At 39.1% G+C, this 22,619-nt stretch overlaps 1 protein-coding gene and 1 long non-coding RNA gene across 4 annotated transcripts in view; one reads left to right on the top strand and one right to left on the bottom strand.

The window, feature by feature from the left end:
• Nucleotides 1–22,619, top strand: part of dpf1 (double PHD fingers 1) — a 61,864-nt gene that overhangs the window by 22,828 nt on the left and 16,417 nt on the right. For all 3 annotated transcript variants that reach the window (XR_535238.3, XM_008426098.3, XM_081614560.1), the window contains exons 5-8: nt 472–599; nt 3,868–3,957; nt 4,820–4,898; nt 7,020–7,151. Coding sequence is in view for 2 of the 3 variants with exons in the window: in XM_008426098.3 (XP_008424320.2) it covers nt 472–599; nt 3,868–3,957; nt 4,820–4,898; nt 7,020–7,151 (429 nt within the window). In the remaining variant the exon portion in view is untranslated. The remainder of the gene's footprint in view (nt 1–471; nt 600–3,867; nt 3,958–4,819; nt 4,899–7,019; nt 7,152–22,619) is intronic.
• On the bottom strand, nt 4,890–20,437 carry LOC108166830 (uncharacterized). Its single transcript, XR_001777234.2, has 2 exons — nt 11,685–20,437; nt 4,890–5,478 (listed from the first exon to the last, which is right to left on the bottom strand). It is a non-coding gene; the product is annotated as an uncharacterized LOC108166830 (long non-coding RNA).

Raw genomic sequence — 22,619 nt, 5'->3', positions numbered from 1 at the left:
TTTTCAGAATTTATTACACGAACCAAAAAAAAATAAATCACCCTCATATCACTCTTACACTCTTCGCCATATTGCATAATCAAGGGAACGAGACACACCTGGGAACAATCGGGGGCTGACAGGACAACACAACACAGAGACTCACAAGAAACAGAAGCCAAAATAAACACACAGTGAAAACCCAAATCCTCACAATTACAAAATGTGATCTGCTTTACATTGTAATTTATTCACTTATTTATTGATCTGCTGCCTGTTTTTGAGAAGGAACTGACATGTCTGTAGTAGAGAATCCACAAACCGCCTTTATAATTTCAGAATGCAGTTAATTGTTTTTAATGCCTGCGCAGTGCAGAAGTAACATTCCTTGTTTCCTGAACCAGCTCACTCTAGTTCCCATCAGCTCACCTGTTCACATTCACTTTTATTTGAAATCTGCTAACTAACATTGATTGTCTGACAAATGTCCAGACTACGAGACCTCTCTAAAGAAGGAGGGGGGCATCCCAGACGGCCCTGTCCTGGAGTCGCTGCTTGCTGGGGAGACGCTGGACAAGAAGGTGGAGACCAAGGAAGAGGAGCCAATGAGTGAATGTCAGGTGGGGCTCTCTGTCCTTTTCCTTCCTTTTCTAAGTTTTTCTGTTTTGTTCTTTGTGTTTTGCTGTGTTGTTTCTGATAGTACAGCATCTCTGTCTTTTTATCTGGCTATGTTTGTGCGTCTTTGTCTGTCATTGCCTTTGTTTCTTGGAGAATGTGTTCTGGTGCTGACACAGCCTCCTGTGGCTCTGATTGCTCCCTGCGGGCTCTCTGTGCGCAGGCACGTGCTTCAGACTTCCACTCTGTGAGAAGTCTGAAAATCTCCAGACGAAACACCCATTAAAAAAATCTATTTGTTTATACCTGGAATAAACTCTAGAATATTTCCCATAGCCTTACAAAGTAGCCCAGATGAATGGCTAATTGATTAGGACTTTAGAGATAAAAGCTTGCGTTGCCCCTTTGAGTGTTGGTTCTGTGTTTAAGGCCTCTAAATCCAGGGCTTCCCCTGTCTCCAGGCTGGCACTATCCTGTGCCCTCCACAAGCTCCATGTCCACGCTTTACTCCTCCTCCATTACGGTTGTTCTCCATTTATAAGGAGTCTGACATTAACAGATTGCTCATTTATCACATTTGCTTTACTGATCATGAGATAAAGCCAGTATTGTTTCAAAGTGGTGACAAAAATCACACATCTGAAAAGGGCCACTCAACTATTTTTACACTCAATGCTGGGATTATTCGTGGAATGGGCCCTACACAGACGGTGGATATTTAGGACGCACAGGAGTCTGATAAAAGAGGCCATCAATTTCTTTTACAGCAGGCGTTAAGAACTCATGTTTTTGGAGCTTGACCTAAAACAGGATGTGTCTGCATCTGGAGCTTGGTTTTATCCTTCTTTTTATGGAGCAACTACCCTCGTTTTACACTAGATAATCTGCAACCCAATTCTGAGTCCGTTTAACTGAGGGCACACGACAACAGATATCAAACTTGAGAGAAGGTGGTATCACTTGTTTTTATGATGTTACACTTAATGTTTCTGTGCTTAAACTTGTTTTTAAGTTCTCCAGTTTAACTGCAGGAAGGTTTTTTTTGTGAAACTAGGGTCAAGGTGAGCTCCCAGCACCAGCTGGCTCTAGTTCACTGAAGTGATGCCAAGTTACAGAACCAGTTTTTTTACCCCAAATGTTTTTCATTCGGCAACATGCCACTGCCTTCCATCTAAACATGAAATAGTTATAGAAAAGGGAAAGTTGAGAATGTATTTTTTTTTTTACCTGAAGTTGGTGAAATTGCTAAATTATAACTAATATCTGTACTTTCCTCTCTCAGCGATCCTGTATTTTATCCCACAATAGTTTGAAAAAAAAAAATTCCATTTTATAGTGCATCAATATTAATGTCTCAAAACATTTAATTCACACCTTATTCTTTTCTTGATCATCAGGCAGCTACACGCAATATCATAATTAAAAAAGAACAAACGAACAGTGAAAAAAGCTCAAGCAGGCTTCCTTATTTTATTGCCTTCTTCATGTTTTGGTGTTAACACCAAATCATGAGAATGGAAGGAGCTTAATGAATAAACATGATTAAAAAAAAAATAAAGATAAGCAGAGAGGAAACAGGATGCACATCTGTTAAATATTGTAACAATGAACGAACGTTGATTTTTTTTTTTGTCTGTTGAACCAATTCTGTGTTGAATTTGCCATGTATTAGATCACTCATGATGAAAGGCCCAATATCCTGGTATTTTAAATAGTTAATGTTGCCATCTTTAAGGATGCCATCTTTAATGGTTTTCTGAAGAGAAGCATGCCCACAGCATCATAGATCCTATAATAATGGACATGAGGTTCCTTTCCACATATTCATCTTTTGTTTCACACCAAGGAGGCTGAGTTTGTCTCACCAACATTTTGACGTTGAACCGACTCAGTAGATAAAAGCAAACCTGGGACTGAACTTTAAACTGAACTGTGAGGTGTAGCACACATAGCAGGAAGTGATATGACACAAAGCAAATACAACCCTGGATCCCGTCTTTCACTCACTTCTCTTCAGCTCATCTAAATTTTCTGTAAGGTTTAGGTGTTCAGATGAACATGGAGGAAAGTTTGATTTTCTGTCTGAAGTAATATTTCTGTGCTGATTTGATCAATTGAGTCTGTTGAGAGACTCCATGGTGTTCCCATCAGTTTCTGAACAGAAATATGGGGGAATTTTTCCGTCATAATTTGAGAGCACACGTTTTCATTCTGAAAGCAGAATTTCATGTCTTTTCTGCTCAAAACTTTTAATACTGTGCTTACATTTTCAGCTTGAAAGCAGAACTTCATATCTTCTCAAAACTTGTAATGCCTGTACTGAAAACTTCTGCTCTCTTTCTAATATTCGCTGTGCTTTCTCAAACCTTTCTCCTCATGCTCTTTGCTCAGAGCAAATCTCCGCTTGCAAATTCTTTTCTGCTAGCACTTGGAACAAAAAAAGTACCGTCGCCTAGCAACCTCTCAGCCAATAGAATGAAAGTGCTACACTGGGTGCGTTTGTTTCCTTCTAGTGGGTGAGCCTGTGTGGCTACTATTGATTGTAGCAACCTATGTCGCCCACTGGACAACAGCATCACAGATCCACTTATTTGTTCTATAGTTCTCAACTTAAGTGAAGTATTTTTTTGCCATAAAGTTCACTTATAGTCTCATCTAATCAAATTGCATGGTTCCAGTTGTGGTGTGTAGTAAATTTTCTGGCATCTAGATAGGGGTACTTAAAGAAACCTCTTGCTGCTGCAGATCTATTTTGGTGAGCTTTGGAGACTTTTTTTTTCATACCTTCCTTACTATCTTGTGATAAATCAGGGAGTTCTGCCAGAATTGACAGTGGCTAAAGGAAATGAACCCAAGTTTCATGTCATATATATACTCCATTGAAGCCGGAAATTATAATTACTAATTAGAAATTTCTAAAAACTTAAATCAAGTTTAAAAAGTAAATGGAAAGAAAAACTTTTTTTCTAGTACATTTATTTTAAAAGCAGTTTTCAATGCACAAATAATGAAATGTATGCTTTTTCTATTTTTTTCCCCAGTGTGAGAGTATACCTATATGATAAAATATCCATGTATTTTAAGGCTTTTTCCAGATTTGAATGCTGCATATTTGCTGTAGAAAGGAGGCAGCAGTGTAATCGCAGTAAAGCAGTAAATTACACTTTGTCATTTCTTTGTCCTGTGTAGGTTGATCTGACCTGTGCTGCAGCTCTGTTGTTGCAGCGAGGATAAGAGTCCTTCATAATAGTCCACCTTTCTCTCTTTTTATAGAAGCTGCTTGTTGGGGATTTTCCTCATGAGCTGGAGGTGGACGACATGGAGGAAGACGTACCGAAGCGCAAGAACCGTACCAAAGCACGGGTAGGACAGCAATGACATTTCAGACTATTTTTCTCTCCAAGTTTCCACATCGTGGTCAGTTTTCATGTGATTACATAGTGCCTGGTTGGCTGTCTGTATGAGAAAGGGAGGTCAACATAAGAGAAATAGGCCAGTCAGAGCTCAGAGTTAAACAGTGATGAGACAAACGGTGACCTCTGTGTTTCCAGGCTCTAAACTAGAGTACATTGGAGTCTTCAGTCTCACAGTGTGACATGTAATCATTTGTCAGTCCTCTGCATACCACACTAATGTAATGAGATTTCCTCTGACAACGCAGGACTTGGCCCGATTAAAAGCAAACAGATCTAGAGATTAAATCACGCTGGGATGACCTCTTTTTTTTTTCCTTCTATTTTTTTACAACTTTGATTAGAGCACGGAGGTCTTATTTTCCCACTCTTTTTGCGCATCCTATGGGAGGATAATCAAGTGTTAACAATGTATTCTGAAAATCATCCCACACACATGCAGCACATACACACAGACTCTGTTTCTCTCTCTCACACACACACACACAGACACCAGGATTGCTAATTGGAACTGTTGCTCCCCTGCTAGGTGTCATCAGCCCCCTCCTGCTGGAAGTGTAGCTTTGCACTGAGAGCAGATGATTAGAATCCAAACGTGCATGCGTGCGTGTGTGTGTGCGTGTGTGTGTTTGCGTGTAGAGACACTTGAACACACTCGTGAGGGTTGTGCTGTTCTTTGGATATATATATTTTTTCATTCATACAAGCCACATGTGAAGAGTGTGGAAGTTCAAACATTTTTGTGTCTACCTTTACATGTGTTTGCATGCGTGTTCTTACGTGTGTGTTTGTGTGTGGGTGTTTATTTACAGGCCTATGGTGTTGGAGGAATGAGGAAAAGACAAGAGCTGCCTGCCATTGAAGACAGAGATAAGCCTTACGTCTGTGACAGTGAGCGTTGGGTCTTTTATTTAATTCAGTTTGTTTACATAATGCCAGTTCAAAACAAATGTCATCTCGAGGCACTTCAGTTAAGTCACACATGCATTCTGGTTTATCCTAGTGATCAAACAGCGCATTAAGATCAGTTTATCAATCTAATTTAAAAAAGTTTTTATCTAATCCAGTACACTGCATCGAGTCATTGACTTGCAGCATTCACTTCTCCTGGATGAGCAGGTAGTGACAGCAGACAATTTCTTGTGTCATGTTGAATTTAGAGCAACCTCTCATACTGAGCATGCATGTAGTGACAGTGGAGAGGAAATACTGTCCTTTAACAGGAAGAAACCACCAGCAGAACCCGACTCAATACAAGCGAACATCTGACACAGGGGTTTGAGAAGACAGAGCAGAATGCACAAAAAAAGAAACAGAATAAATGATATAAGAGTACTTTCTATGTTAATGTAATATTAAAAGTTTATAGCAGAAAAGGAAGGATGTCTAGTTGTTGACAGCATCGTCTCAACCTATGCTCTCCTCCAGGAAGGCACCACTGCCAAACAGAACGCCAGACCAGGTGGAGCATCTATGGAGAGAAAAAATAAGAGAGAAAACAACAATTTAGCAATTGCAATTACATCAAATAATGCAAGTTGGAGAGTAGAAGAAGAAAGTGAGGGAAAGTGGCCAGCAGCATAACTACAGAGATGGTTCAAGATGATGATCTGTGTGAGAGAGCCGTAGAGGACTGCCTTAAGACTGGATTCTCTCCTGCCGGATCTGGTCAAAAGATCTACCTCACCTCAGTTGACTGGGTAAACACTGCTGTAAGCTTTATCAAAAAGCAAAGTTTTAAGCCAATAGTCTAGAGCACTTAAATTGGGAGCTGGTTTCACAGGAGAGGAGGATCTGCCTCCCGTTGTACTTTGAGATACTCTAGGAATCATCAGTAAACCTGCAGTCTGAGAGCAAAGTTCTCTGTTAGGAACACATGGAACAATCAGATCTCTGATGTATGATGGAGCTGATTATTAAGGGCTTAGATGTGACAATGAGAATCTTAAACTTTATTCTGAATTTAACAGGGAGCCAATGAAGGGAAGCTAAAATAGGAGAAATATTATCCTTTTAATTTTTATCTTGCTGCAGTGGTTTGCATCAGATGAAGACTTTCAGTTGCATTTTGTGAACTTCTGTATAGAAAAGTAGTTATGGTAGTCCAGCCTTGAAGTAACAAATGCAAGAGCTTTTGAGAAAAAAACTAATTTACTTCACTAACTTGCTGGCATTCAAAAAAGAGCAACCATAACACATATTAACACAGCTTTGTAAATATGCACATTATTATTATTATTAATTAATTTTTTTAACATTATTTTTAGGGGTGTAAGGACATTTTCTGCTCCTGAGACAAGATTAGATTTAAGCTTATTTTTGGGAAATATAATTCCCATTGTTTGTTTTCACAGCTCACAATGTGGTTGATAGATTCATTTGTCACTCTGTGAACATTTCTATTTTTATTTTTTTACAGAATATCCAAAACACTGAGGTTTCTTTAATGATAATGTAAATGAGCCAATAGGCGAGAACTCTTTGCCAGCCGAGTGTGTCAACACAACACTGAAACTCAAGAACGTCCTTCTTTCTCACCTCAAAATGAGAATGTCTAACACAGATACAACAGGTTGTCAAGCTTAAAGCACTTCACTTCAAAACCTTTATAATAACTTGAGCTTCTCTCGCCAGAAATGTTCACATGATGACATAACTTATGCATAGGGTTTTTATGAGAAAAACTTCTCTTTGGTGAGGATCTTGTAGCATGAGTTGTCCTTCCACCCCTTGTTTCTGCTTTAAAAGAATGTCATCGTACATATTCTTGCTTTCGGGCAAAAACCTTGTTTTGTCATTTTTATCTTGTTGTAAAATCGGCTCTGCTGATCACGCTTCACATCTGTCTGTGGCTACATTGATGCATACTGAGTATTAAAAAAAATATTAACTTTGACCATTATGAAGACTTGTTTATATCCTCAAAATAAATTTTTTGAAAATGCATGGTTTCTTTACAACTTTGACATTATTCGAAACAAAGCTTACACAAATCATATGGGTGTGTTGCAGTCTGTGGCAAGCGATATAAGAACCGTCCTGGGCTGAGCTACCATTACACTCACACACACCTGGCAGATGAGGAGGGTGAAGAGGACTCGGAGCGACACACACTTCCCTTTCAACGCAAGAGCAACCACAAGCGTGAGTCTGCCGTCTGAATATGTCCGTCCTTGTCCATTATTCATGTCATGTGAATAAAGGATTAAGAATCAATGTATAAGAAGTTCTGGTTCAGGAGATTTCACTCTTTGTTCTAACAATGCCTCCAAATCAGAATATTGTTATGACCCAATGATTCTCCTGAAGAAGTGTTTTAGTTGAGTACAGTGCTAACTCAAATCCTCAGTGTATGCATCCTCAGTTCTTTCTATGTCATGTTATAGAAAGAACTATAACATGACATAAATTATCTGCTTAAACAAGCAGATCATTTTTCACTCGCAGAGGCTTCTCTTTGTTGATTAGGTCAGTGGGCAACAGAGAGAAGTACCTGTTAAAACTGCAGTATGTAACTTTTATACAAAATATGTTTTTTACATATTTGTTAAATTATTACTGCCGTGGCAGCATAACATGAGACACTTAATCTGTGAAAAATTAAGCTGCTCTCTGTGGTTCTGCTGACAAGCAGAAATGTGTCGTTGGTCAGCAACAACCAATCAGAGGCAGGAAGAATGTCTTAGTGCTGTCAATCCCTTTGTGTATGTACTGCTCACACCCTACCCCCTTGCTCTCTGCTATACTAATGCTAACTAATGTCATGAATGCTCAGGCTAGTTAACATGGTGACCGACGGAAGATAAACAGTCTTCCTGGAACAGTAATTTGTTTTTTCGCCATTAACACAGCAGCGCATAAACAAGCCGTTGTCCATTACAGGGCAACAAAGATGTAGAAAACTGTAAGAGGAAGCCAAAATACCTGGAGAAAAGCCATTCAAGCAACCTGCTTGCAGAGAGACAGCAACGGTAACCCTCTGAGACAACGCTCAGTGAAACAACAATGTTTGCAACAACTACCATTTATGAATAAATTACAGTCATAAAAAAATCATGCCTTTTATCTGTTGTAAAGAAGATGAAAAATAAGATTCTTCACTCTTGATTTCAGCAACTCTGATCAAATTCAGTGTTGCCTGATTATAGTCACTCCTATAGCTGCATAAGTAGGAGATGTAATGTCCTTTATTATTTGGATATTGAAGGATATCAATTCTCACACTATTCCTTAACTTGCAATTGCATCAAAGACATTCAAAGTGAGTTGCAGCCAAGTTTATTTCAAACAATTGTCTGTCATTAGTATGACTTTAAATTCTGCTTTTTGTGTTATGCCGTTTATTGTTACTGACCATCCAAAAATTCTGATTTAAAATCTAATCTCTTCACATATGATGCTTTGCAAACGTATTGATTTTTTTTTTTTTTTGTTTATGTTCCTCCTGTCATGCTACGACCACAAACATATTCCATCTGGATCTTATCTGATGGACCAACACAAAATAACACCTGACTGTGAAGTGAAATGAAATCGAAAGATAACATTAAAAAATGTTTACAATAGAAATCTGAAGAGTGTGGCTTGCATATTTTGCCAATTTTAATCTGATACCACTAAATAAAATTCAGCTCCCAGTTGCCCTCAGAAATCACCCGTACTTATTTGAACTGAACTTAGTACATCTGGTAAAGTTTAAGATATATCAATAATTGATATTAAATTTTGCAAGGCACTGTGGAATTATTTATTACTGGAATAATAAATAATTCCAGTTATTATTTTATTAATAACTGGAATTTGCATTAGTACAAAGAATTATTGACAATAATGTACCTTAATGACTGTTGAACCACAATGACTCAGATTAAATACATTATATTTAGATTGACTGAGTTGACAAATGTATAGCCAGTTTTATTTTTTAGCTTAGTTTCCTTCTCCTAAGACGTATTTCTGTCTACTTAGTTGAGTTTTAATCTTTGATTTTGTTTTTAATTCACAAGTTAAGCAAGCATGGAATTAATCCGTGTTAAAGGACACATTGAAACATCCATTACTGATTGATTGATTCTTGACATAATTGCTCTGAAGCCACTTTAAAGCAAGAATAACTAGACTTTTATCTCTTTGTGGGAGTTTCCAGTGTCTGGACAACTGAAGCTCTGGAAGAATATTGTTGCCAGAATCACAATTTCTTTGTTTTTACTCATTAAATGTTTTAGACTCTTAAAGGCTCTTTAGAAATAATGTCAAATGTATCTAAAATCTGAAATTTTCTTCTAATTTCTTCTGGTCCAATTGACCAGCTCATAAAATTTGCTTTTGGCCCTTTTTACAAAACACAGAGCAGCATTATATACTGTGACCAGTTTTTTAAAAAAAATAAAACAACATGACAATGATAACGAGCTCTGGCTGTATATTTTCCAAGCACGAAAACAGATGCATTTTTGTAAACAAAAATAATAACCAGGCTTTCAAAAGATTACAAGTGAAAGTATCATCAAATACCAAGATATTTAAACAAGGAAACATTTTCACTACATACAGCTCTATGGCTGAGCACCTGGTGTGTTATCTTAAGATAGCATTCAGGACACCGGCAGCCAGGCATATTCTCTAGGGTTAGATTTACCAACTTCAAATATTTTGAAGCTCACATTTGCATTTTTTCTTCAGTTTCTGGATTAGTACAGAAACAAAATCATAGATATATCTCCAGATGCATCTAAAGTGTAATGCCTCAAGTAATTTAAAAAAGACTCTAATCAATGCAACATGCTTTAACCTTGTTGAATCAGCTGCAAGGTTACACACCGGCTTAATGAGAGAACAAATGACTCTTCACACAACATTCACCAGCTCTAAAGAACAAACACCAGTAATACTGTCACAGACCTCTTAATCCATAGCGCTCTTTATATTTAAACCCTGAGTGTGTGTATGTTTTCATTTACCGCTCTCAGCACGGCTCAATAGCTTACAAAGTGTCCATTAGTTCACTGGTGCATAATATTATGAGGTTGTAACGAATATCCACCATATTGTTTACTAATGCTTTCTTCCCCTTTGGCCAGTTTTAGGCTAACGTGATAGAGATATTGTTCTGGTGCTGTCAACAGGATAAAAATCCTTATGTTTTAGGTGATGAGCTGAGTTTCATTTCTTGTAATTTACAGTCCTGTTGAAGATTATTTTTACCACACTATCATAGTCGTACTAGTAGGTTCCTAGCATGCTTGTAGCTAAACACACTGAATATCACACAGCATTAAGAATCTTGTAGGATGCACCTGTTGTTTTAGTTTTAGCTTTTTTTTTTTTTCTTCCTTTTTTTTTTAGAAATCCCACTCATTATTAGGAATCCAATCAAATCAAATTTTTGATGGTGGGATTATTGTGCTGCTATAAGGTTTTTGTACATATTTGTTTTACCAGGGATGCCAATAAATGTTGCCAACAATGTATATCTGGAACCATCTCTTTAAATATGCTTAGAATTCACAGAACTTTGTATTCTGTTGAGTAGAACTCGATGTTAGAGATGTGTGGAAATTAGCAGTTTTTTTCTGTACTGACTGATTTAGACTATGAAATGGTTCTAGTGATGTACAAGAACACAGATTCTGCTAAATGCTGAAGTCTAGAATCAAACCCTAAAGTCCATTTATGTCAGCTGCAGGATCAAATCAGCACACAATCTTTATCATTCGGAAGGTTTCGTTTTCCGGGTCAGTTTGTGGTTTGTGTTCACCATTATCTTGTGTCTTTATGCTTTGTTGGTTTTTGATCACTCCTTTAAGGGAAACAGAATGTATTAATCCGGAGAGAAGTTGTGCTTTGGTTGGTAATGTTTAGTGAAATTGCTACAGTTTTCTTTTGCGGAAAGGCAACAGAAATAGTTGCAGACATTTTGAAAAAAGGAGTATCTCTTTTCTTTGTTCTGCAAGGTCTTAAAAGCAAGCAATTTGCTCAGAGCAGATAAACGCACAGTGCACACGCACGCACACTCACACTCACCCTATCTGTTCTGTGTATGCTGCACTGCAACATTGTCCAGGCTGAAGCTGTGCTGCCTGTTATTTAATTGGCAGTGTGCTTTTAAATTGGCCTGTCCTAAACAACAAACTGACCCTGGCTATATAAATATATATTTATATGGTCAGGCTGGAGTTCTGGGTCTCTTCACTGGAGGAGTGCAAGAGAGACAGCATTTGAATCACTTAATGTGCTCCCCCAACACACACACAGGCACACACTCCCTCCTGACACAGAAATACACACGCACACGCACACTGCTTCAGAAAATGCAATCTTCTCTGCTGAAATGAAAAGGGAAGCTTAGCCATTTTTGGAGGGTGGCAGTGTGTGTGCATGCACATTTATTTGCAAGGCGTGTGCGCGTGCAAGTGAGTGTGAATGTGTATGCGTCAATACGCATTAACCCAATCTGCTGAGCGGTCCACCCTTCTATATATCGCCACACGTGTAATAATATTAATATATCTGTTAGTTCAGAGCAAAACCTGCATGCATAATTTATGCTATATCCTGGCTGTCTAGACTCTATGGTATGTATGCAGCTACCACAACAGGAGTGTGAGCTGATACTTACAGAAACTTATCACAGAAGCTGTGAGATCGTTTCTGAAGCGTTCCCTTCCTGTTCCTTACCATCAGTGTGATAAATGGCGGATTATTCCACAAGGAGATGAGATTTTCCTTCATTCTCTTGGTCCATCTTTCACTACTTTCTTCTCCCCTTCCTCCTTCCCTTCCTGCCTCTCCCATTTTCCGTTTTGTCTCCCCGTGTTTTGCTTCATCAATCAGCTTTGGCTCCCCTCACAATTATTTTCTTCTTTGTTTCGCGTCTAATGTCTCTGAAATCAGCCACCATTACGAACATCGCCCATATATATATCTGAATGCGAGCCAATGTAGTGTTTACTCAGACTGAGCAGCGGCATTAAAATTCATGACTGCACCACATATAGTGTTTTTTTCCTTTTACTCCCAAACAGGAGAGGAAGAGGTTGGAGGTGTAGAGGGAGGGAGAGAGGGTAGGGTGGAGGTGTGGAGGTCTCTTTTGGCATTGATGTGATGTTGGGAGGGGTGGGGGTAGAAGACAAAGAGGAGGTATCTGTGGAGATGTAGTAGTGGCGGTGGCGGGGGGTGCTTCTGCTCGAGGTCGGACCTGCAGAGCCACACCTGTAAATTGGTTTTATAGGTATGGATCGGAATGTTAGGGAAATCTCAGGAAAAGGCTTCAAACTGAGGGACATCCTGGTGTGACCTAGACCAAAGTATATTGAAAACAAAAATGGCGGGAGGATAGGAAAGAGGAAGAGGAGGATGGGGATGCAGTTGTCATTAAATACCCTCCTCCCTTTCTCAAATCAGAACTGAGATTCAGAGCCCACTTTATCTGGACGGACAGACGGTCCTACAGTGTGGAGCAGCAGGGACACTCTGAATTCTTGTGTGTTTATTTGCATGTGTGCTTTGGAAAACACACTCACTCTGCATACACATGCATTAGCATCTTTGTGTGTGTGATTCTGCCAGCTAGTTGTGCAAATGTACCATACGGCCAATCATGCCCAACTTCCAGTGCCTATCTGTGTGTGTGCGACATGTAATTGAGCCCTTTGAAGGTCAGTTTCCCTCTGTACCTTCTCAACATTGAGGGTTATTATGTCCTCCCTCCTTTTCACTTTTCTGCCTTGTGTTTTTAAAATGGCGTCCCTGTCCTCTATCGGCTGTCTACAAACAAACAGAGGACATTTTTCAACAATTTGCACAGACGTCACCAACCTTCTGCAGAGTCAGCAGGTTTCCATGGCTGAGCAGCACCACGCAAACCTTATGTTGTCAAGCACAATGCAAAGCATTGGATGTGGTGGTGAAAAGTGTGCTGCCACTGCTTGAATCATACCTCTTACTAGCAATCAAATGGATGAGTCAGGAGAAAAGTTGCCAGGAGAAAAGCGCTTTTATGTGTAAAGTGTAAATTTTGGGAATTTGGCTCGGACTCTGTATTTTCAATGAAAGAAGTATATCAGCACATTTTATTAATGCTCCTGACAATATGGGAGCAGTTTGGGATAGATAACAAATTCGGCTCCAACCTGACATGTTGGATGATGGATGACCATCATGGATGAATGACCTCAGTGTAAAAAAACCTGACCTGCCTGTGCAGAGTCGTGGCCTCAGCCTGACAGAACATCATAAGAATTAAATGTAACTGAGACAATGAGCCAGGTATCCTGGTCCCACATCAGTGTCTGACCACAGAAATGCTCCTCTAGAAGAAGATGTAGCTGTTGTGGCTGAAACAGTTCAACATATTATTAAAGATTTTGTCAGAATGGGGAAGCATTAAAGTTTATGTTAAGGTAAAGGCAAATGATTGAACACTTGGAGCAATATACTGTATAATACCTCACACAATACAAAGGATATGTATGGAATATGTGCACACTCGATGTGATGTACTGTGACCATAAAGATGGATTTTATGTATTTTTTACAGTAAAATTTTATTTATTCAATTTCAAATCCAAATGACTGTTCACCTGTTTTATAAAATGTGTGACTTTAGGAATATATAACAAAAAAAATCCCTCTCTGATTATTATGGCGATCACTAAATAATAATGGATCTGGTAACCCTAAGAGATAAAAACAGGCAAACAGTCTGATTTGTAAAGAGACAGGGAGGAACATTTTTTTTAACAAGTGGATACAATCCTCTGACTTAAAATTCACCAATATTCACAGTATTTTAAATATTTTTTTCTAGCCTCTCTGCCTTCCTGAGGGTTATTTATTATTTATACTAGGAGCAGAGAGTTCGTCACAGCACTGTTTGAAAGAGAAGTTGATCTTAAAGAGGGTTTTGCCAATAATTTAAAACAAATGTGTGCTTTTTAAACTGTCTTTAACATTTCATTTTAGGAATTAGTGCAAGTTTCCAGGGGTAGAATTACTTAAACTTTTACTTTATGTGTATGCAGACCTTTACAAAAGACTGCTTATGTTACCAAATCCAGTATAATCCACAACAGGCAGATCTTGAATGTTTAGAGCTGAGCAACTTTGCTAAATATATATATATTTATATATATAATTTTTGGGTTTTTTTTTCTGCCTTCCCATTACTATTCTCAGAGGTCTTTGATATGTTGTAGAAAATACAGTTTTCTTTTAAATGGCTTCATTTTTAAACGGCTCACTGACAATGAAAACAAATATTTTGAGTCTTCTGTAACAACATCCTCACCTAAGAGTGTTGTTGAATGCGCTCAAATGTGGTGGGATCTCTGATCAATTGTGAAATTGGGTTTCCGACCAGCCAGTCATGCTTGATCAAGCTGAAAATCATCAATTTCTCAACGTGTCTCTTGTTTCCAACCAGCATATTTTTGTAAACATTCAACTCTTCCTGACTGGTGAGAATAAACCAAGGTAAAACTTGTTCAACTGTCATTTATATGCCACACTTTAGTATCCGATAAATAAGGTTTAAGACCATCTATCTGACAAATGGTCACAACTTATCCTTGAAAGGATCTGTAAGACATCTTTTGGGTATTTTTATTACGTTTAAATAAAAGGCCTGGGATACATTCAAAAGAACTCTGTAAAGTCAGGCATGATAACCTTAACAGCCGATACTTATTGATTGGATACATACTTGTTGCCCATGCTCAAACATGGATTTGTTTTGAACTTTTCACTTACTCTGACATTCCCTCTGCGCTTTTGATTGGTTAATTGTTGCTGCTGCCACACAGTGCCGAGAGAGAGGAAGGGGAGAAATGGCTGTTGCCTAGCAATCCGGTTGCCATAGATACCGCCAGGGCTCCCTCCTAAAGAGTACACAGCTATGTACATTGAAAAGAGAGAAAGATTGAGAGAGAAAAAGGGAGGACGAGGAGTAGGAGAGGGGTAAGAGAGGAGAGTTATGGGAAGATCAGAAATAGTGAGAAGAAGAAATAAAGAAAAGCAGAATCTGAGAAGTTCAAGAGCAGACAAGAGCGAGAGAGGCGCTCAGAGGAGTTCATTAAAAATAACATAAAGAATGGGAGGAGTAAGAGAAAGCAGACAAAGAGGGAAGCAGAGCGGGGCGCACAGAGTTGAGGACCAGGAAAAATCTCTTCATGATTCATCATATAGATCCCCCCTGACACTCCGACTGGTGAAGGCAGCGTAATTTTGGAGTCTGCTTCATTTGGTATTCTGTCTCATGATGTGGTGCTGTGGCTTGCTGGCTGGTTGTTCTGCGGTTCTTTCGTTGTCTTGGCCGTGTTTGGAAAAGCCCCGGCTCGCACAACCACAGCCCACCAGCCTCCAACCTAATCTAGCCGTACTTTACGTCTATTTCTTGTTTTGTTACTGTCTGCGACCGAAAGAAATTGGCGTAAACCTTCTGAAAGAGATAAGAATCAACACTACCTTGGTTACCGGTCAAATTATCCCTACTAGTGCACAGAAAATTGGTTTGATGGGGATTATTTTTTCAAAAAAATTTTTTCCAGAGTGGAGTAATAATTTGGTTCTTCCTGGGAAACTTGCCAAACCTGGTGCAGGAACTGTTGCCACTTGCATTTAAAATCTGTTTGAAATAAACACATGAAACCTGCTCCACTGACAAAAACTCCATATTTCCGAGCAGAATCTTCTCAAAAATGGGATGCAGTGATTCAGCCCCCCAACCCCCTGTTTTTTTTTTTTTTTTGTCTGAAATTCTCCCCCTTTTATGCACTCTGCTTTGTCCCAAGTGGTAATTTCTGACATTTCCACATGATGGTGCAGGGCCGACACGCTGTACAGTGGACCATGAGAGGCTGGGCGCAATTCAAACAGGATTTCACAGTCACATTCCCAGCCGGTTCTCTCCCCTGAAACCAAATAGGATTAATAATTTGCATTTTAACTCTTTATCGACGGGGACACTGGTCTGTGCTGGCTAAGTGGCTCTTCCTGAGAGTTTGCAAATGTGAGCACATTTGCACAAAATAATCACACAGACACATAGTCCCACTGTAAGGCTGATTTCTTTACATGCATGATTTATGGGGAGGTTGTGTGACTGTGTGCGTGGGCCATTTATTTGCATGTGTGTCTGTTTACTGTATGCACACACATTCAGGAGGCTGTAGAGCTTGATAGATAGATGGTGTGTATGCGTGCGTGTGTAGGTGTGTGTTGTCTTGGGTCAGTGTGATTACAGTGCAGCCATATATCAAGTTTTTACTATGCACCAAACCAGCCTCCGTCCTCTTTACTTTGCAATGTCATCTCGGCACACCGACTCACGTTGCACACACAAACGCACACATACAGTCCCACAATGCACCGAGAGTTACGCAAGCTGCTGAGTGGACACGAGTGGAGGTAATACTTGTGTCTTTGTGCGGCGCATGTGAAAGGCTGAAGGTTGGGATGGGTGTGGTGAAGACAGAGATGGGGAATAAAAGGAGCAGGTTTTTAGGGAGAAACGGAGGACGGGTATGGGGGGGTGGCACTGGCGCAAGCATTAGTGTGACAACAGATGGATTGCAGCAAAGAGTTCCAATTTCCTCTCCAAGAGTGAAGCAAGAGCAGGCAAAAAAAAAAAAAAAACCCAACGAAGAAAGAGATGAAACATGAAAAGTAAAGGAAAAAAACAGAAGCACAATGAAGCGTAGAAGAGATGGAATCAGAAACAGGGAGAGGAGAAGCAATAATGAGAAACTGTGAGGAGGAAGAAAGAAGAGGATGGGAAGAAGACAGAAGCAGAGGGAGAGAGAGAGAGAGAGAGGGAGGAAGGAAGCCAGTGACTTTTCATCTGTGACTGACGGTTTCCATCTGACTGCATCTATGTCTCCTTGTCTGCATAAAAAAAAATCTGGAAATGTCTCCCTAAGCATTTGGGATAGTGTCAGTGTGAATGTGAAGTATGCGCTGCTGGTTTCCTCTCTTGTTGTCCGCTCCTCAACTTTACATGCATACAGTATATGTGTGTGTGTGTGTGTGTGTGCGTATGTGTGTGGCTGCAGAGGGGTTAGAGAGGCTCCTGTGCATCATGTTAAAAAGAGCAAGCAGCGGTGGGGGGGGAGGGGACGGAAGTAAAACTGGACAGCCAAAGTTATTATGCAAAGGCATCGCTGTAAATCTCTGTGTGTGCACGTGTGCTCCCTACTGTATGTGTGTGATTTTGGCCGTGCATGTGTGTGCTCTCATTGTGTCTGCGTGCGCTACCCCTCAGAGGCTTTCCTCATTAAGCAGCGAGGCGACAGGAGTGCAGAGTGTGTGTTTTCACACACTGCTGCTTCGACACAACATGGAGACAGTTTTTTTTTTCCTGCTTCCTTTCCTTCGCTCCCGTTTGTTTCCTCATTGTCTTCCTCCTCGTTTTTTCACTTTCACTCAAACCCTTACCTTGGTTTCTGCCATTTTCCCCCTCTTACTCCTCATCCTCATTTCTTTCTTCCATCTCCACCTGCCAAACTGGAAGCCCTGCGGTCCCGAGTCCAAAGAACAGCTAGAACAAAATGGCTACAATCAGTAATGGCTTTGCTTACTTTTGGATAACTGCAGAGAACCAAAAAATAAATAAAGAAAACGCACAAAAAAAATATAAAATTACTTTAGTCAGTCCATTAGTCGCAAATGCCATTACGAAATTATGCATTATAGGTAAAATCAAGCAGCAGACATGGAGATGGGAAAAAACTGAAATGAATAAAAAAAAAAGAAGTTATTTAGAAGACAGTGAGAAACATCAACGCATTCAAGCAGAAAGGTCAAAGCTAACACTTCAGTGGAAGTACAAAAGTCATAAGACAATAAGTCCGAAGAAATACGTTACAACCTTCAGGGGGGGAAAAGCTGCCCAATTTTGGATTATTTTGCTTAACAAGCTTTGGGTCCAATATGACTCAACATGGCCGGGTTTTACAAATCATATCAACCCAAAAAGAGGTGAAATTGAATAATATCTAATGTTAAGGGTAAAAAAGTGTGAATAGAAAAGAATAACCCTTAACTTGGATACCAACACCCCTGTCACACTGTTGGTTTTTGGCAAAAGAAAGTTCATCATCAGATTATTATTTGACATGTGACTATTTATATGTGACTATGATTGGCTCTTAACTTAAATAACATAAAACTGTATTTAAGTCTGAAAGTGGTGAAAAATTGTAGGGTAGCTGTTTTTCTGTGCGCTTTCAAGAAGAATGAAACTTTTATGGCACAAGGAGTCTCTTTTTCTCTTTAGGGCCTCAACCTTATGCTTTTCCCCATAATCCCTTCCATAAATGCAAATCTTTATGTTCTATAAAAGGTATATTCAGTTTCTAAAAGGTTAATTTAGGAATAAAATCGAGCTTTTTAATCATGAAAAGGTGCAATTTATAAATAGAACATTTAGATAATTTGCTCAATTATATTTTTTCAAAGGGCCATAAAGCTTTTATCACTCAAGAAGAAAACAAATAATGAGAGTAATGGTATAAGGGGATAATGTAGTTTCATGTGTTCTGTCATTATGGTAAACCTCAGCTCCAGCACCAAATCGTTTCAGCCTCCAACACGCTTTCTTCCAGACGTACCTCGTATTTAGCTTCATGCATCTTCCCATCAAGCCTGACCACCTTGTCGTTGATAGAGAAAAGCCCACAGCATGATGCTCCCGTCACCATGTCTCATCATGGTCATAATTTACTTTTGGTTTCCTCCGACTACATCATCTTCTTCCTCATGTTTGCTACATCTCCTTCGGCTTAAAGCAAAACACAAACAGGACCTTGGTTAATGAGGGGCACGTTCTGATCCACAGCCTCGTGTACTAATAGGGTTTCACTGAGAATATATTCATGTTTATTAACATTATTTAAAATAAGTAGATTTTTCAGAGTGGCCCCTGAACTGCACATGCTCTGTATCGCAAATGCTGACCTGATTTAATATTAGATTCTTCCTCTAATTTGCTCTTGACCTCATGACTTTTAAATATTAGGTCAGAGAGATGTTGGAGGGAAAAAAAACTGATTATCAGCAAAATCAGGGTTAATTTCTGAGGTTAAACATATTGACACGGGATAATGACTTCTTTGTGTTGTTCATGCACTATTTTCTCTGCACAGGAGTTTTGGTGTGACTCCCGTTTGGTGGCCTAGTGGAACAGCATTAGCTGTATGACTCACAAATAAACCTGTTGAACTAAAGAGTGAGATAATAAAAGCTTCAAGTCAAATAGATCTGATAATTTGGGCTATTTTAAATGGATTCCTTCCTACTGAAAGTCTTTAATAGGACGGCAATATTTTAATGAATTAGGTCAGACAGCAGGGAAATTAGCACTCCTCTAAGCTGTATTCATAAAGACTTTGTTAAAGTAATATTCCGCACTATGGTCATCAATTATATTGTTTGTAATTTGACAAAGATAAAACAGGAGAAAACACTTGTTTCAGTAAAAGAGATGAGACAAAAGTGAAAGCAAAAGGATTCAGGCACAAGAGCTCGAAAGCAAAATAACAGCAGATTGTAATGAAGGAGCAGCACGGAGGAGGAAAAGGGGAGAAAATGAGACAGTTGTGGGGGGGGAGACAGGCTGATAGGGAGAAGGGTTGGTGTTGTTGGGGAGTCGAAGGGACCATTTGAGAATTCATCTCTTGCTGGATAATTCCCAGGAGGATTTCTCTCCAACACTTGAAAGCTGTGAAGTGTGCGGTTCTGCTCGTACTCCTCCTGGTAATTGGAAGAAGAGAGAGGAGAGGAGAGGAGAGGAGGGGAGGGAGAGAGAGGAGAAGATGGTCAGGTAAAGGAGGAGAAAAATTTGGAGATGGGGGTTAAGCAGGAAGAAATTGTCAGGAGAAAAGGTGGAATATATATATATATATATATATATATATATATATATATATATATATAAAAAGAGTACAGATTCTACTCTTTTTCTCTTGGTCACTTTATTTCTTTTTTCTTCTTGCCGTGTGTATCGTCTCTATTTTTTCCCCCTCATTTCCACTCCTCTATATTGTCTCCCTCTGTTACTGTTTTCCACCCTTTTTTCTCCTCCCCTCCCTCTCTTTGGCAGCACTAGTGTGTCTGTGGTTGCAGGCAGCTTCTGAAACATGGCCACAAGCGTTTAATCATTGATGGGAGTTTTTTTTTTTTCTTTTTCTTTTCCCCCTTTCGCGCAGGCAGGCCAGCGGGCAGCCCCGACTCACTCACGTACGTCAGGACCTGCTGATTCACTCTCTAGGGGCCTTGAAAGCATGCACACATAGGGAGAGGCAAAGCAAACAAAGATACACACAGACAGATAAAAAAGAAAGAAAGCAGACGGAATGTGTTTTAGATGTGTGTGTGTGAGCGCGTGCTGGTTTTATTCCACCAGGGAATCTGAGCTCCAATCAACAGCAATGAGTCCAAATAAAACAGTAAGATGAAAGAAATGTATTTGACCACAACAAGAAGACAGAAATATGTTTATACTGACCTCAGGCCGGCGTACCTCGGCCCTGCAGCTTTACGCATCCTCCTGCTACTTTCAGTCAACGTCTGGTTCTGGTTCTGTTGGTTTATTAATAAGTAAACACACATTCATGCATGAAGTCTCCACTGGAACCATTTTTGGAGCTTTTTTAAAAAATAAAAAAAATTTGATCACAGTTCTTCTGTGGCCCTGGCAGGAGAGGTTCCATGTTTTTACGTAGATTTGTGCCTCAAAGAAGGTTTTCCTTTCAGTTATATTAAGTTTGATTGTTTTCGGAATGGATCCATTGGAGGGATTCTTATTTAATTACAGCATTCACTTCTGCTGCAACGTTAAGTTTTATTTGTCTATACAAAATTAACAATTTAATATACAATGTTTGGTGGAAGTACAAAACGTTAGATAGTAAAAATGGAAATAAAAAAATGCTAATATTTTGGCTTGAAATACTAATATGCTGCTTCAAAATCAAAAACATTTTTTTTCTCAGTATTTCCCCCTCCCATTGCCCCACGCGTACGCAGCATGCGCATATAAAGAGAGGGCCACAGTGATCCATCCTTTTAATAATTCAGTTATAAGGAACTTTACTCACATAGGGCTAATAAATAGCTCCAAAATAAAATACTGAACTCAAGTCTTGTGGTAAATTTTATGTTTCTCTCAAGCGTTGAGAGAAACATAAAATCACTTTGCGTTGCAGTGGCTGCGGTACACTCTGCGCAAACCTGTCCTCATAAGACCCCAGGAGTGAATCCCTTTCATAAGCACCTCCTTTAGCCTCAGTGCATTTAATGTTGTTACACCTCCAGCCTCCATGCATAAAAATGGAAATAAATCCTATTTAGATAAAAAAAACTGCATCTTATTAGTACTATTAAGAGCTATAAAAGCATTGATCTGTTTACTCTTAGGTCTTGTGAAACGTATTGCCGTGACTGTAAGTTAATTTAAAAGATGTCAGTGACATTAAGTGAAAGACTACATGTGTAAATTATTATTGTCTGATCTGAAGGACGAAGATCCATTTGCCTTTACAGCTCCCTAAGATTACACATTATGCTAAATTGCAAAGCAAAAGTATTGACTCACTCACACTACTCCACACCTGGCATCGAATGCTTACAGCCATTCACCTCAGATGGACTCGGTCTCATTGGCGACCAGTTCAGCGTACGGTCCCAAACCCAAAGATGGCGACCAGGCAATACAGTCATTTATTTTAATTATGTAAAGCACTTTGAAGTGCCTTGCTGCTTAAATGTGCTATACAAATAAAATTTGATTGACTGATTGATTGATTTATTCCCTCCAGAACTGAGCAGAAGGAGCTAATAAAACCTTCCTACCCCCCAGAAAAACTACATGGAAATTAAATGGATTAACAATGTTTTATTTGTAACTTGCTTTTATATGTAAAAATGGCTATTGTGAAAATTTAGTCACCAAAATTAACACAGACTCAAATGAAGGCCACAAGTCATTAACATATTGGTCTGTTAATAAAGTTGATTTCTCAATGCTTCTCAGTGTTGCTGAAGTCCTGATATAGACATTTTGATAAGCAACAGAAAAGCTATCCCCACACGTTCATTCTGACCCCTGATGAAACTTTGCCCTGGGTGCAGAGCCATTCCTCTGACAGACCATTTTTTTCACTGGTCCAATAGAGGGGTAGTTGTGTGCTTTGTCGTAACATTCTGTTGCACTTTTAAAAAATTTCCCAATAAATCTAAGATGGCAGTAAATGTAGCGTTTGTTTGTTTTTTTTCTCCGTTTTTGTGGCTGTCACAAAAATGCTCAAAAAAGTATTATGTTGTTAGGCAAGCAATTTGGTGCATTACCGCCACCTGGTGGTAATATTACTAGCAGCCTGTAAACGCTACGCCTGGTAAAAAATAGATTAAGAACAATAATCACATACTGTTTTCAGATTTCTACACTTTATTTGAAGGCTAGAATATAAATAGCTGTTCATAATAAAGAAAATACATGTCTTATGTATTTCTTTTAAATGAACTTATTAAAAAATATGCAAATATTATGCAGGGAAGATATATTGTCCCAGTGTGACTCTTACATGTAGTATTCCTTTTATTTTGCTAGCCAACACT

Source organism: Poecilia reticulata, chromosome 13 (assembly GCF_904066995.2).
Source record: "Poecilia reticulata chromosome 13, P_reticulata-male-v2, whole genome shotgun sequence".
NCBI classification, from domain to species: Eukaryota; Metazoa; Chordata; class Actinopteri; order Cyprinodontiformes; family Poeciliidae; genus Poecilia; species Poecilia reticulata.
Note: the sequence above shows the minus strand (reverse complement) of the source record. Positions and strands in the feature narration are given on the sequence as shown.